The sequence below is a fragment of the Orbicella faveolata genome, unplaced genomic scaffold (assembly GCF_042242905.1).
Source record: "Orbicella faveolata isolate gen_17 unplaced genomic scaffold, um_ofav_v1 contig_13, whole genome shotgun sequence".
In the NCBI taxonomy this organism is placed as follows: Eukaryota; Metazoa; Cnidaria; class Anthozoa; order Scleractinia; family Merulinidae; genus Orbicella; species Orbicella faveolata.
Window position 1 is genome coordinate 29772047 of NW_028301540.1, and position 16291 is coordinate 29788337.

Consider the following 16291-nt stretch of genomic DNA (forward strand, 5'->3'; position numbering starts at 1 on the left):
AAAGCACTGATTAAAATGAATTTGTTTTACGTGAGGTGCATGAAGGCAATTTTCAAAAGGGACTTCCAATGTATATTCAGTTACACCACATCTGACACAGTTTTAGGGTGTGTTTCTTTGGGAAAATCCATGATTGGATTCTTAACAGCAAAAATGGATTTTGCATTTCTTTGCTAAATAGATTAATCCAAGATCACTCGGATCATGATGCCTCAAAGGAACCAAAGAATCCACTCTGGGCAAGGATTCTTCGGTTCCTTTGATGTGCCATCTGAGTGATCTTGGATTAATTTTACTATTAAAGAAATGTTAAATCCATTTTTGGATTTAAGAATCCAAACTTAGATTTTCCCAAAGAAACCTACCCTTAGCCAACACCTCCACATGAAGAATTAGACAATGATGTGTTTCTTCACTCTTATAGAAGATGGGGAACAGCCACTTTCATTGTAATTCCTTTGTCATGGGGGGGGGGGGGGGGGGAGTTACTCATTAAATACTATGAAGAAAGCCCCAGAAATTTTGAGCTGAAAGGACTGTTTCAGTACACAACATAAAGTGGCAACATTGGCCGGCACAAATAGTGTATGAATTTATAGACACAACAAAAATAAGGGAGATTTATTGGTTCTTGAGGTTCACATTAACTTCATGTAATTTCATAAACAAATCAACACATTGCCATAAATGTGATGATTATTTAACTGTACACTTGAAGATAGAATGTTTCTATTCTTCTTTGCTCAGTTGCCACAAAGAACATGATGATTTAGCTTGAATGAAGTGCAGACAGAGCCAATCCAATAATTTCCTCTACAAAGGTGATTTAATAGTCTCACCACAGGTTTAGAGACAAATATTTACTAAGGAGGAGCACAAGCTGAATCATCACAAATATTTTGACAAGTTCACAGAAGAAGGATACATCTAAGAAAAGCACTTGATTAAAATGGTGCAAAGAAGCTATGATTTCTATCAATACTAAAATGTAATATGACAGTTACTCTCATGCCTAACCCCATTGGGGAGGTTCAATAAACTATTCATTCATTCATTCATTCATTCATTCATTCATGCCTAAAGAAGTACACCTCTAATATAGGGACAAGTCCCTGGGGCTGAGACTCCCCTACAAAAAGGACAGGGGGTGCTCGTCGGAAATTTTGAAAAAAAACCCTTACAGGTACATGTACCAAGATCCTGTTTTGTGGATGTGGCTTGAAGTTTTTTTTCACCTCTAAGAGGTACAAATTCTAAAGCACCACATTAACTGACATTGACCTTTTTCGGCTCGATACCCTCAAATGTATTGAGAAAGCTCCTGCTGTGGACCATTTGAGGCTGAACACCCCAAGAGTTACCAAATCCGCTCTTTTAACCCCTACAAGGTACAACAAGCACCCTGTCCTTTTTTATGTCGGAGTCTCCCCTGGAGCTAAGTCACCACTGATTGCATACATGAATGTACCTCCCTGGTCACTTTTATCGCTGAGTATGCCCTCTACTGAGTCAAGAACATTTAAAATGACAGAATGGAATAATTCACCTACATGCATAAATTAGTCACATCTGTCACCCTCTCTGCTAGTTATGTAAACCAGATTGAGTACAATGTAACTTACACCACTGCCCAATGAACAACATTCTCACTGGGTTCTAAAACATGTCTTTCCACATTAACTTTCAAATGTGTCATTTAAAGTCTTACAATGACAAGTACTGTTTTCTAAGTTACAGAGGACTCCCACTTTTGTACGCCTGCCTAATAAAAGTATTGCATGTTCTAATGAAAAGCTCATGATATTTTTACTCGCATTTTTGCACAGACACTGGACATGGTTAATTTGGGCAATGGACACTTTTTAGTTGACCTGAGTAATCTGCATTCATAAAAAGTTTACCTAACTAGATATGGATGCTGGATATCTCTTACACTGTACTGTATATGTTGCCATCATGGTCATCATGTGCAAATCATATCATCAGAAAATTAAAGCTTTCTACAGGTTAATGCATTGTTATTACTACAGTAAATCTGGTCTGATATGACACACTATTCGCATGAACAATCCTCACTTTGCACTGATGCGCAATAAAAAAAAATAGTTTGAAAACCATTCAATGTATAAAGTCAAGATATTATGATGTTGTAGGAGAGAAATAAAGAAGACACTTCTCCAAGTTTTAGGCCCATACATTTCCCCAAACTTCAAATATTCATTGAAATATCTTACAGAGCCCAGTTTGGAGCCGCCATGTTGGTTTACTTCCATGGTAGCCGGAAAATAATGTAAACATCTGGTGCTTTGGCAAGTTAGGCAACTGATTATCTGAACTGATCAAGCAAACATTTAAATAAGCACTTTTCCTAATACTTTAACATCTAAAATGGCTAAAAATCATGAGATAAGTATAATTTATGTTTTTTGACAAACAGGTTCATCGCTTTATATCACGCACCATCATGACTCTGAAATTCAAAATGTGCCTTTTTTTTTTTCAGAAGAAGCAAGCTACATGTATTGAGGTAGAAAGTTGTTGTTAACAGATATAACTTTACCACCTCTTATGCCTGATGAGGAAAATAACTTCGGTGACTCTTTAGTTTTTGATTTTAGAAATGATGACACCACGTCCATACCAAAAACAGGCTTCTTAAGTTTAGTTTGAACTTAAGTTACAGTTAAGTTACAAATCGTCCCAGTTGCATCAATAACACCTGTGTCTGTCAGGTTTATTCTAACAGCCCACTTAATAAAGATGCGCAGATAATACAGAAACTTCTCTGTGTCCCTTTGTCGCCCTATTAACTGGGTTCCAAAGTACATTCCCATGTAAGAGAAAAAACCTCCAATTTATAGTTTGCATTGTCATGTAAAATTTTTACAAACAAATTTACCGAACACACAAAAAAGTGTTATTAAAATAAACTTACGATGACTATTTTTTCCAGACAAATGAAATTTACTGTGTGAGACTTCTATGTATAAACAGTTCATTCATCAACTGCCTCGGGTATTTCATTGCCATCTATAATAAGTGAGTGAATAATTCCATCTTTTTTCCTGCCTGAGCTGATGGCTTTGATGTAACATGTGTGCTTCCCCCACTCAAAGTGAGTTTCTGTTCCATCATCGACAAATTCACCCTGAAAATAATCCATGCATTGAGAGAGTATAATTTAACACTTTTCCTACTGATTATCAGTTTACACATGACATACAATTTTTGGAATAAAATATCTGAGAACACCAACATGTTCTGCTGACATCTTTGCTGACATACAAGCAGAGCATCAACAAAAACAGTTTATTAAGACATGATTGATCATTGCAGTTATATATAGACACAACTTAAGCAGTTGTGAAATAGAAGCCTGAAAAAAATTCAGGCCTGAACAGGATTTGAACCTGGCATGCAATACAGGTGCGATACCAGTGCAGTGCTCTACCAACTGAGCTATCAAGTCAACTGGGAGCTGGTCACATTGTGAGTTTGTAATATACTTGTAGATGATGAAGAATGCTAATGAATATATGAAAGATCACACAAATTATTTGAACTGCGGAAAAAGATATGAAGACATAATCATCGCAGTTATACACACAACTGGAATAATCATGTCTGCAACTCTTTCTCCGCAGTTCAAATATGTGATCTTTCATATATTCATTTGCAAAACAGTTTATTGTACATGTTTTATGACTTCAATGTCAATCCGTCATCTTAGAAAAGCAATGTACAATAAATCAGGCTTGTAAAATTCTTTGTTGATATCTGAATTGACAAATGCCTTGAGCTTGGGAAGATCTTTGTTAACCTGGGTTGGACCCAGATACAATTAAACTTTACAAAGCCAGTAGTACATTTGTACTCCTTGTTGTCAATTTTATTACTGACACAACAAGATTTAAAATAATGAATACTTACAGCAGTTTCCACGACAACTCCATTCACCCACACTTCCATGGTGTCTTTCTCTAGAAAATCAAACATTCCTTAAGTGGTAAGACAGCTCATTGGACAAGCTTAGGAATATAGTACTTTCTTAAAGGATGTGACGCTCATGAAGGTGAACCACCATTAAGTTAACAAGTTTCTTTTTGAGGGCTTTGCATTGGAAGGATAAGCATTACCAAGGTAACTTGCATTGGATCATTGCCAACATCAACATAATATTACACCTTTTTAGATTGGGACGTTTGTTTTCCCATTACGGACCACGTGATATTCCCCAGAGAATTATTCTCGATCAACAAAAATTCTTCATTCATATACACATGACTATTCAAAAATTTCAAAGGAAGAATTCTCAAGAGTTTGTTCTGAAATGGGGCAACAAACTGCCCAAGCTAAAAAGGTCTACTGAAGCAAACAGATCAAATACAAATTACACCATATAAAAAAGAACAAAAAAAAACAGCCTGGTTAGAATGTGGGAGGCTTGATCTGTCACAGCAACTCTGTCATCAAATTATTAAAAACAGTTTATTAAAAAATGGTCACGATACAGCTGATTCTAGTTGCTTGCCACCAGACTGTATAGACCTTTTCATGGTTTCTGACGCCATCTTATTTGGAGGATAAACACGGCAAAACTCACAGAAAATTCAAGTTCTGAAGTATTTATGAATTAAAAACTAAAGATACTAGGTAAAAGAATTTACTGATTGCGTTTGAGGGATATAGCCTCATTAGAAAAGCCACAATTAAGGGTTTCATTTTTCCATACATTTGTCTGTAAAATCAATTCACAATTTGTGGGAAGTTTTAGAGACATCCACACAAAAAATAAAAGTGCAATTCCTTGCTCCTCAGCAAATCTAAGTTTTTCAAATTTGACCAAAAATGTCTTCTGCTGGGTATCTGTTTCCTGTCACTAATAAAATACTGAGACGATCAGTCTCAACTTACTGGGCATCAAACTTTTAACTTTTCCCATATTCTATTTAACAACAACAAGAAGTTATACAGAACCACCTACCTTTTACACCAAGATGTTCCAAATCAGATTCAAATTGTTATTCAAATTTGTTTTTCACTGTCACGTACAAGGTATCAGGACTAGCAGTATCATTCAAATGATTTTGAAACTTCATGCCAGTCAGGTACTTTTAATATATGCATTTGACATTAATAACGACAGCTGCTTCTCAGTTTGGTACTTGATTTGCAAAACTAAGAATTAGCAATCTGCGAACACCTAACATTATATTTCAACGTCACATTAAAGGCAACATGTCACAGTTAGAAAAGTCAATGTTTACACCTTTGGAGTGTACTGCCGCGCCTGTACAGGAAACGCTTCTTTATTCGTTGACACCAATCGAGCTAATTTTGCGTGCAGACTCGCTTATCTTACGGATCTGTCGGCTCAGTACACCTGACAGCCTGGCTTTAAAATGTCAAACTCGAATGAAATTGTATACTGAAATAATAGATTTGTATAATTCTGACAGACGCAATTTAGACACAGCCCCTTACTTACCTAGTACCATTCGCGTTTCTACTCCATCTAAAAGAAACGTCCACACTTTCGCAGTTTTCTTGCGGTTTTCCACGAACTTTTTGAGCGGTTTTCCATCAATTTCCAGAGTGTATTCGTACTGAAACCCACTGACAGCTTCGATGTGAATCGTTGCTCTTTTGCCGCCGACATTAAAACTCTCCTTTCCCACAAGTCTAAACATCCAATTATTCCGTATAACCTCTACATTATCAACTAAGATCACTCGCTTTCCAGTGGTGGTACCGTGTTCAAACTGAATTCTATGTTTGCCGTCGGCGAGGGCGATATCCCAGGTAGCAACGACGTCTCGAAACTTATCATCGCTCATTTTTGCAGGCAGTTATCAAGCTTGACTACTAAGCCAGGATACTTTCAAGCACTAAACAAGGATGAAAGAAGACTTTACTGTTAAACTGCTCGAATTTAGCTTGCGTTACAGACGCACTTCGTTGTTGTCTTTTTCGTAAAACAAACACCATGTAGCCTCGTTCTCAAAAATGCCCTGTCTGGGTTGGGCAAGGAACTGGGCTTGACTAAGTCATTTACCCGAACTGCATCATGGTAAAGCAAGTAAGTAGTGTTCGGCGATGTTCAGCGGTCTTCGTTGAAAAAAAGCCGCGAAATTGACTGTTTGCGTAAGGTTATCATTAATTTTCACTCGTTTTCCAATTTCCTCGTGGTTTCTACATCCCAGATTTTAATATGAACTCGTCTAAAGGAAAGGTAATGAACGACTTCGTGCTTTTCACGTTTCCCTTTTTGCCACTTCATTTGTGATAAGCTCGTATTTCAGAAAAATTCACAAGGCCACTTTCTCAAAATTTGCCGGCAACTTTCTGCTTCATTTTACTTCATTTCAAAATTCGTTTTGTTGTACGTTTTTGTAATTTTTACCAATTGTTCTCTTTTCTGGATTTCAGCTTACAGATTTTCACGAAACCGTCAGACAAGAGGTTTGTGTTTAGCTCGATTTTATGACTCAATGTACGTAGTCATGACGCAACGCAGAGAAGAAATCTGTTTGTTGCTGTTTCATTACCTAGCTTACTGGAATGTTTTCGTTTCTTTTTCAGGCTGAAGATTCAGTGAAAAATTTCTTCCCTGACAGGGTTTTTGAACTAGATAAGCTTCTTAAGGTAAATTTGACTTTGTACATCTTAGTCGTCTTGTGACTCTTGTGGTGGGTGAAAGTTGCACCCACGTGCTTCATGTTTCTGGAATAGAGATTCATAAATAGACATACATTCATACTCAAGACTAAAGACTTAAGAACGTAAATAACATCTAGGAAACTGTGGTTTATGGAGTGATATTTCCCTAAGATAAATTCATTTTTTGTGTATATTAGTTGATCACTTGTACACCTTTCTTATATATTTTGAGATTTATTTATTTATTTATATATTATAATTCACATTTTATTGTCATCAAAATTTGATGACAATAAACATGTCATCTCATCTTGTGGTATTAAATACTTATTAATTAGCTATACCATTGATATTAAGGCCTTATGCATCCCACGGCGCAATGATGACAGTTGATGATGCCATTGATATTAACTGGCTTGTTTTTAGTTTACAAAAGGGGCGCAGTTGCATACTCACATGGAACAAAACTATTCAACAACAACGGATCAGATTTTCAACTGGATTTTATGTCTGGTATAGTTACTAGTGAAGGGGTAAATTTAAAAGAAAAGACAAGAACAACTGCATTTAAACAGTCATCTTTACCATATCAAGAATTAAGGTGTGCTGTTTTTTCAGTCTGACATGTTCACAATGGAGTCTGTTGTCAGAGTACAGAAAGCTGTAACCATGCCTGTTTATAAAAATGATACCCACAATGATGTGGAGGTGAGTTTATTTAGGAGTGACCAATACCAAGCATAGTGTTGTACTCAAAAAAAGTGCAGTCCCATTGTCCCGGACAAGTAGATTTTCCTTCTCGGCTAGTAACTTTTCATTCTCACCAAGAGAGATCAAGCAAGTCGTCCACCAACTAAATCACTAAAAGAGCAAATGTAAGACTTACCCGGGGCAAGCAAAATAGGCCTTATCACGGTTTTGGATGCCATCTTGACGGCAAAGCGGTCAAAAGTACAGTGGTTGTATAGGAATCCAATGGCAAATAACTTTTTTAAATATAAAATTTTGCACAACTTATGAATCGTAACTTTATCATAATAGGTAGCAGATTGTATTCACCAAATTTGAAGGACATGACTGGGCTAGAAGATGCTCAGTTAATTTTTAATTTCCCATACATTTGTCTATAATTTTTTTTCCCATGAATGGTGTCTACCCAGCCAAATTTACAGACAAATGTATGGAAAATTAGAAAAATTAACTGAGCATCTTCTAGCCAAGCTACATCCTTCAAACTTTGTGAATACAATCTTTTACCTAGTATTTTAACATTACGATTCACAAATTCTGTAAAATTCAATTTTTGAAAAAGTTATTTGCCTACAGATTCTAATACAAACACAATTTCTGACCACTTTTCTTGCCCATCAAGATGGCATCAAAAACCATGATAAGGCCTATTTGATAGCTACTTGTCCCAAGGGCAAGCTGGAATTCAAGTTTTTTTTAAGTCCTGCTAGTGGTCCATCCAAGCTGTATTTATCTCTGGTTTCTATAGCATGAACTGACTAGGAGTCTTCTTAACCCTCCTTGAATGAGAAGCTAGTCCATTGCATGCACACCCCCCCCCCCCCCCCCCCCCGCTACCCCAGCATTAAATTGGCTAAAACCCATTTTTAAATCTGGTTGGCTGGAGGATGGGTGTACAAGCATGTTTAGAGTGTCAAGATCATGTTTACTAAAGGCATCTGCTGTCAGGTATCAGTTAATACCCTTGAGCGACACTTGATTGACATTGCGATCGACATCTCAATCAATACTCAGTCAACACTCGACATCTCAGTGGACAGCCAGTCGAGATTCAAGTAATTTTCACAGACATGCCATCGAGTGTCAATCAATAAATAGGAGTCAGTCACACTGGGCCAACTATCAACCAACTGTTGATCAAGTGTCTATCTAGTGTCAACCGAGCATCAATTAAGTGGCGATCAACACATTGACGGAGATGTCAATGGTGGGTCAATCGAGGGTATGGATCGACACTCGAGGGCGGATACCTATAGGACACATGATCCAAGTGTCTTGCTTAAGAATTCTAAGCTGGTCAGGGGTTGACCTCAACCTCATTATAATTTAAAATAACTAATACAACAAATTCATTTATTAAGATTTTTTTTTTTTAAATTATAATTTTGTAGCCCAGCAATAAGAAAAGGAAAGTGGCTGATGCTCATGATGTTCATGTACCAAAACACACCTCCCCACGTGAGTAACAGAAACTTTAATTAGCACTGAGTCATTTTCCTTTATTTCTTTTTCTGCCTTTGGTTAAGCACACCTCAGGGCCAGTTTCCATTGTCTTTTCTAACCATGCAGATACGTGTAGTTTTTCTGACATGATTTTTTTTGTTCTCCTGGTTAGCTCTTCATGCCCATGTACCATGCAACAAGGTAAGATTAGAGTAATTCTTTAATCAACAGGAGCTAATCATAATTTTACAGTAAAGGTTTAGTGTGCATGTAAGCTAAGTGGCCCATCAGGCTGGAGCTTATCCTGGTTTCTGTGGCATGAAGCAAGTAGGAGTATTTCTACTCCCCCCTGGATAGGATGTTAGTCCATTGCAGGGTTAACCCCCAGTATTTTATTTGCCAGTACCCATTTATATACTAGATTGGAGAGAGGCACTGTGAGAGTAAACAACTTGTCTTGCCCAAGAACAGAACACAGTGTGCGCAGCCAGGGCTTTAATCATACAACTTCTGCATAGTTTTTTGGTGTTAAATTGAGTAACACCCAGCATACATCAAGGCTTGATTATTTTATTCATCACATCTTTTTGAGTGACGGTTTATTTTGTTTACAGTACCTCTTGCAAGTGATCGATCTTCTGAAACCTAAAATCCAGACTCTAATGGAGAAGTGTAATACGGTATGTAGGCCATAACAAAAAGCCACCTGGCCCACCGTTATTTGTTTCTTTTTTTATTTGGACACTTTTGCCTTGAAGTGAGTGGGTTGTAGTCAACCTTCCCATCAGAGGATATCTTAGGGACCCTGTTGCATATGTTACAACTTGTTTTGTTTGTCACTTAGACCATACCATCTCCAGTGTTTTGTATTGCTATGGCCCCTTGCAAGAAATTTCTTTTTTCAGGAGCTATCCCCTCATCACTTATAAGAGAAATTCCATTACAGGATAATCCCCTAGTGTAACAGTTCTCGTTTTGGGTCCTTCCCCTGTACATGCCCAATTATAGGAGAATTCCCCAAACTGGAAATCAATTCTCACAAGAGATGTTCTTTTACAGAAGAACTCCTCTCTCTCCCAGAGCTCAAAAAAAAAAAAAATGAATTCAAGTTTGCCCTTCAGACAAGTAACTCTCAATTTTCACTTGCTTGGGACAAATGCATGCTTGTTTTTGTTTCCCTTGCTTATAATTTGATTGGCAAATGACTTGATCCTTGTCTATTGGGCAAGTAGACATGAAGAGTTACTTGTCTCGCAGGAAAATCTACTTGTCCCAGATGACCAGATGGCACTTTTTGTGAACCCGGTCTCCTCTCTTTGCACCCCTTATAGTGAAATGTTTTTCCTCACATGAGGTCTCACATTTTGGCATGTACTGCCTGATAAGACATGTCTTCTGTAAATGGAGATGTCTTCTAACGCAACAGGTTTGCTCCAATGAAAGTGCTCGATGCAGTGCACTTCCAGTGTACATGCTCCTAGTAACTAGTTTTCTGATAACTGGAGCATTTTCAATAATTTAAACCTTCAAGTTCCTCATGATTTCGGTGGCTTACTAACTTCCAATCTCAAGAAAAAAACCTGATAATGTTGGTAGCTATTCATGATGTGCATGTACCAGTTAATTAACATGTTGTTATGTTGTGTTTTGTTAGGTAAAGATGTGGATTCAGTTGTTAATTCCCAGAATTGAAGATGGAAATAACTTTGGTGTCTCCATTCAGGTACTGCACATGAACAATTATCACTGACAGCTTTTTAGTAAGGAGTGTAACTGCTGGAATAATGGGGTCAAAATTCACAGAAAACACTGTGAATGCTGTATATTTGTAAAGTTTATATTATTAATCAATGCACATAATGTAATAAAGAGTTCAAATTGTATAATTTGGACAAATGTTTATCGGAAGATGCCAGAATCAAACACTGAAACAGAAATAAGTGTACAGCAACCTTAAAAGATCGTAATATATTGTCAGTAGATGTGTGTTTCAAGAGCTGATGTCCAACTGTGAGTCATAAAAACAGCAATAACTTGTACAAGAACACATACCCAAATTACATGCTACCTTACTGGTTAATTAACTACCACTAACAAAACATTAATGATTTTGCAGCCATCCCTACCTACCCCACTAATATACCAATTTAAAGCACCAACAGGCTTCATGCCATAGCTCTCTCGAATCTGGTGTTGTTTTCCCCAAGAAGTGGCATTCAGGGGAAAGGAAAGGGTGTTTTTGTTCCAGTGGCTTGCACCTTATACTAAGACAAAAATAGGCATCTCAACTTCTGAGTGAGGTGATAGCTGTCAAGTAGTTTTAATAATCTACTGGCTCGTCTTTTCCACTCTTGACTGATAAGATACTGATTAAAGATGATTTGTAGTCTTCTCTTTATCACTAGGCTACTATTTACATTTAGTTATGTTCAAAATATTCTACATTTACCAGGCAAGTGCCTGTCAGTTTGGACATTCAGTTAATACAGTGAGTAGGGAGTGATGTCAACCCTTTTATGTACTGTTTAATCATTTTTGCTAAAGGAAGAAACTCTAAGTGAAGTACAGAGAATTGAAGGAGAGGCAGCAACGTTTTTGGACCAGATATCAAGGTACTCACTTACTCAATTCAAACAATTAATTAAAGGGTTAATATTTGAAGAAACATTCATTTCAACAACATTACATAATAAATGGCTAGAACTGACTAAATAGTTTTATAAGTAACACCTTGAAATGACAAACACTTTTCACTTTGTTCGGAAGGTGACTTACCCTCAGTTTGAGGGAACCCCAGTCACCAACAATAATATTTTTCAGACGTTCCTCGTCCGTCTGATCATAACAAACAAGAAGATCCGTTGGATCTTATAACCGTGCTTTTAAAATTTAACTGTTTTCTTAGCACTACAGTCGCAACGCAGTGCACATTCCAAAGCACTCCTTGATGATTCATTGATTACTGTAGACACCACATTACTTGATCAACACAAACTGTATTATTGCACCATCAGTCGTAGCCGTTGTGCAATCTCCAATGACGTAATAGTCTTAATCTGAAACATTCTTTGGGATATGTATGGGCATGAAGATACGAACACTATAAACAACGGCTTTCTTTCTTAAAAGTCACGATTACATTTAATTGTTTTTTCCCTTGAGTAAAGGGCTAGCAAAGAATTCACATGAGTCACATAATTAAGAATTGTGTTATCCATGGCTATCTTTAGTACAGTGGTTGTTTCCCTACCAATGACGTAATCCTTGCATGTTCTGACAAGTTCTTTGCTTGGCTTGCAAATATTTCATTTTCCTTCCGATTTATGAACTTGCCGTGATGAAACAGCCAAAGAATTTCCTTCATTTGCCTAAAACCATGAGAAATACTCGCAAAATTGCAAATAAATTAAAGACCGTCGCTTCTGGCGAAATAAACTTGCAAAGTAAACACGATCTTATTTGTCACCTATTGAAAGTGAAAGCTGCAATGTTAACGCATTCCATGGCTGATGTAATACCTTTTTTTAGCGTATTTATTATTCCCTTTGAATCCAACGCTTCGATATAACCAAAAGAAAATATATTTTGCCCACAACAAAGAAGACAATATCCGTGAAATTGTCCTTGTCTTAATGTTTGAACAGCTTTTGGCGAATAAACATCACATGTTGCATGACTCAAAATTTGGCTGAGAGGGAGCTTGGGTCTGGTCACCGACGAAAAAATAATAATAATAGTAATAAACCACGGGTAGATTATGAACCGCGCTCGGCCCATGGCCGCGTGGTTAATAAACTCTGTCAAAATAATAATATTTAAGAAGAACATCTGAGATTTCTGTTAGTTGAAACAGCCATGTCAAATTGCTGGCAATGAAGTTTGGGGTGAAGTTTTGTTTCACCCTTAATACTAAGAAGTTTAATGAACCTTTTTTTATTGGTAGATATTACATCACAAGAGGAAAAATTGTTTCTAAGATCATAAAATACCCTCAGTTGGTAAGATATTTTTTGTATGTCATCTTTGATATTTTTCTGTGACTAACAACATGATAAAGCCAGTATAAAAGATTTATTCATGTTGTGGTTTCAATTTGTGTTTGGTTTGCAATTTTCCAACAACTAAATATATTTAAATAGATATTTTTAATTTTCGTTGTCTCATTTATATTTAAATACCATGATTTGAAAGAAAGGAAAAGGAAAATGTAACTGGTTGTAAAATTTAAAGTCAGAAACATCTTAAAACCAATCGTGCCATGGAAACTTGACATACATGTATTGGATCTGTATTTTGTTGCGTGAACAATTCCCATAAGGGGCATTTGACGTTTAGTAAAGTGATCCATTCTGAGTAAATGTATACAATACTGTTCCCTTCAAAATTTGATGCTTTACTGTTGTGTGTGTTCAATAGGATGACTACAGACAAGCTGTAATCGAGTTAGATGAAAAGGAGTTCACCAGTTTACGCCTCTGTTGCTGTGAGCTGCGAAATCATTATGTAAGAAAATGTTGTATGGCGTGCAATTCAGTAACTGGCCAAAGGTTTTGTTTTCAGGGTAACAATACAAAAAGTTCAAAAGTTCATTTATTTATAAGCCTTACATGGAACATTTTTTTTTATTCCTAATGTTGTCATGGATCAGCAAAAGCTCGGATTTTAACCCTCAATTTTAACAGGAGTTTCAGGCCTCATTTGAACTTTGGTATTGTTATTTTGGAAAATGCCACTGAAGGAAAATATCTAAAGGTGTCTATTTTGGTAAATGATAAAAACGATCTCTGGCTAAAAGTATACAAACAGCACATGCTCTTGACTGTCTTAACTACAGTCTTCAGTAGGCAAAATGGTATTTGGGTGCTAAAAACTTATACCGTTTTGTCAGCCTTTATACCATTTTGCCCTGTGAAGAATGAAGTTAAGACAGTCAAAAGCTTGTGTTTTTTATGTACTCTTAGCCAGAGAGCATTTTTATATTTTACAATGATTCATCCCGGCTGCAGCCCTTCTATATTTTCAGGTATTAAGTTTGTTTTATGGGGAAATTTATGTACTGAAACTTGCTTCAATCCTATGTTATAGCTTTCACTGCATGACACCATCACCAAGAATCTGGACAAGATCAAGAAACCTCGCACAAACAACGCGGACTCTCTGTACTAAAACCCTGTATATTATTATTATTAACTTCATCACCCTAAAGAATTGAACTTGTTGTCGTAACCAATAAACATTATGCATCTTAAGGAGCTTCACAGTACCTGTTGCTTGTCCAGACATTTTTATTTCAACATTAATATTATTAGTAGTAAGAGTAGCATATTTTTAGATGCCTATTTACTGTACAATATTGAATCCTCTACCCAGTTTACATCAGCTAGCTGAAGATGTGTTAAACATTTTATTTGTCATAGAAAGCTGATTTCTCAAATAATTTACATTTTTTAAGAGAACTTTCAAGACCAGACCAAAATAAGAAACTTTTATTCTTGAGATTAAGATCAGTTTTTAACAGAAATATAACAACCTGGCACAATTCTTACTTCAGTTATTGATGGCAGATTTCTTCTTTACCTGGTCTGTGTACAATACAGTATTATAAAAGTTAAGATCACTTTATAATTAGGATTATGCATGTCCATCAAAAATATTCTAGTGATATTACTTACAAGGATTAATGTATATTTCCAAGTATTACTTTAAATTTAATTAGAACTGAACTGGTTTATACAGGCCAACTTGAGCTATGCATTATCATGAACTAAGTGAAAACTGCCTTCTTATGAATTATTGACCACAAGTTTTATTTTCATAAGAACTTTAGTTAATAAGAAACTAAAAACGTGAGTAGGAGCGATGGCAAATTGTCTGTTTCAAGCACCTTTAATAATGCCCATGTAAAATTGATCATTTTAGGTGGCAGTCAACACTCCTTTAGACCAATGATGAAAATGTTAAGTTTTCTTATATTATAGACTTTTTAATAAGAAGCGATCCCTATTGAAAATAAATTTTTTTCTGTCTCAAGTTGCATATCACAATTTATTTACAAAATATCTTAGTTATGTTGTTAACATTGAGCGATTTTCATTTGAGTGTTGAAAAGTAATTGGTTTTGCACTTACTACGCAACGCGATTGGCTTAACAAAACTCGCGCCAATTTTTCATCCAATCAGAAGTAAAACTAAAACCCAATCGTGTCTAACTCGCACTCGTTTTCGCGCGCTTTGCGTCACCTACATGTATCTACTTCGAGTTTTGATTGGCTCTCGATATAGCCTTTGTCCTTTGTGATTGGATTGAGCGATTACTTTGGTTTTGGTTTCAAGACACTCGAGTAAAACCGCTAAATTACTGTAGTCATAGTTAATAGAAAGAAACGGTTGATTAGTAGTATGAGTAGTACACAGATAACCACCTTTTGTATTTTGCCAAGTTTTGCGCAGGGTCAACCCCCAAAATAGCCAACAAAAACATACAACAAAGAACTTTGCCAGGTTCCCTAACCATTCCCTCTATTAACTGTGCTGCAGCGCAGGATGTTTGTCAGTCTCTATTCACTTCATGCACTGATAGGACGTAGTGTAGAAACACCTAGCATCAGGCTGAATCACGGCAGACACATCCGCCAAGCCATGTCAGAAGTAGCTAGCTATTAGTTTCTAAAGAATCCGTGGTGCTGCATCAGAAGCCAATTTATCTTTGAACTTTTTCACTTCAGTTTCCGGACGTGGTTGTGGTTTCAGATTTGAGCAAAAATATTGGGGCGTCGACGGATTTGGTGAAAAAAAGAAACGGATCGGCGGATTTGCATACCCCTATTCACCTCCCTCCGGCTGAAATATTTTTCATTTGCAGTCGATCTCTTGCCCACTCGCTCCTAGAGATAGGAAACGAGACACCCCTCCCCAACCCACACCCCAAAAGTAACTTGGGTCGTTGAGCTTTTGAATCGGACCGAATGGGCCCATCACCTTGGGGTGATGGGGTCCTGTCACAAAACAAAATGGCAGCTATTGCATTATATCCCAGATAGCACCAGGCACTAATTGTAGGAATACTAAAAAATATATATATACATTTCGCCGATAAAAGTAAAATATAAAACTTTAAGGTAAAACGCTGTTAAAATTATGAGTCCAAACGTTTCCGATCTGTTTGATCATCATCAGAGTTTCTGAGTCTGATCATCATCAGAGTGAAACTCTGATGATGATCAAACAGATCGAAAACGTTTAGACTCATAATTTTAACAGCTTTTTACCTTAAAGTTTTACATTTTAAAAAAAAATTTGTCGGTATTTAAAGCACTCCCCCCAGGGGCGGGGAATAACACTCTGCGCGCCTGGCACTTTTTTTTATGTTTAGTTCAGCCAACAAAAAGTAACGTCACATCCGGTAAAAAGGGGCCGCGCGCGGGAAAATTTTGTTTGA

General features: G+C 36.7%; 2 protein-coding genes across 2 annotated transcripts; one reads left to right on the plus strand and one right to left on the minus strand.

Moving 5' to 3' along the window:
* Positions 1 to 606: 606 nt before the first annotated feature.
* On the minus strand, positions 607 to 6016 carry LOC110041783 (fas apoptotic inhibitory molecule 1-like). The gene is made up of 3 exons (XM_020747116.2): positions 5489 to 6016; positions 3931 to 3980; positions 607 to 3148 (listed from the first exon to the last, which is right to left on the minus strand). The coding sequence occupies exons 1-3, from the start codon at positions 5835 to 5837 to the stop codon at positions 2996 to 2998; spliced, it is 552 nt and encodes a 183-aa protein (XP_020602775.2). The 5' UTR covers positions 5838 to 6016; the 3' UTR covers positions 607 to 2995.
* A 66-nt stretch (positions 6017 to 6082) lies between these two features.
* On the plus strand, positions 6083 to 14883 carry LOC110055016 (proteasome activator complex subunit 3-like). The gene is made up of 12 exons (XM_089285350.1): positions 6083 to 6232; positions 6430 to 6462; positions 6583 to 6645; positions 7279 to 7368; positions 8802 to 8868; positions 9026 to 9054; positions 9468 to 9533; positions 10508 to 10576; positions 11398 to 11465; positions 12797 to 12851; positions 13270 to 13356; positions 13939 to 14883. Exons 1-12 carry the CDS (start codon positions 6212 to 6214, stop codon positions 14017 to 14019), a joined length of 729 nt encoding a protein of 242 aa, XP_089141476.1. The 5' UTR covers positions 6083 to 6211; the 3' UTR covers positions 14020 to 14883.
* Positions 14884 to 16291: the final 1408 nt, after the last annotated feature.

Excerpts from the sequence above, each read along its gene's own strand:
- LOC110055016 (XM_089285350.1), top strand. The coding sequence starts at position 6,212 with ATGAACTCGTCTAAAGGAAAG. Across the intron at positions 11,466-12,796 it reads TTTTTGGACCAGATATCAAG|ATATTACATCACAAGAGGAA; the intron begins GTACTCACTTAC and ends TTTTATTGGTAG. Across the intron at positions 12,852-13,269 it reads TCATAAAATACCCTCAGTTG|GATGACTACAGACAAGCTGT; the intron begins GTAAGATATTTT and ends TGTGTTCAATAG.
- LOC110041783 (XM_020747116.2), bottom strand. The coding sequence starts at position 5,837 with ATGAGCGATGATAAGTTTCGAGACGTCGTTGCTACCTGGGATATCGCC. Across the intron at positions 3,981-5,488 it reads AGAAACGCGAATGGTACTAG|AGAAAGACACCATGGAAGTG; the intron begins GTAAGTAAGGGG and ends TTGATTTTCTAG. Across the intron at positions 3,149-3,930 it reads GAGTTGTCGTGGAAACTGCT|GGTGAATTTGTCGATGATGG; the intron begins GTAAGTATTCAT and ends GATTATTTTCAG.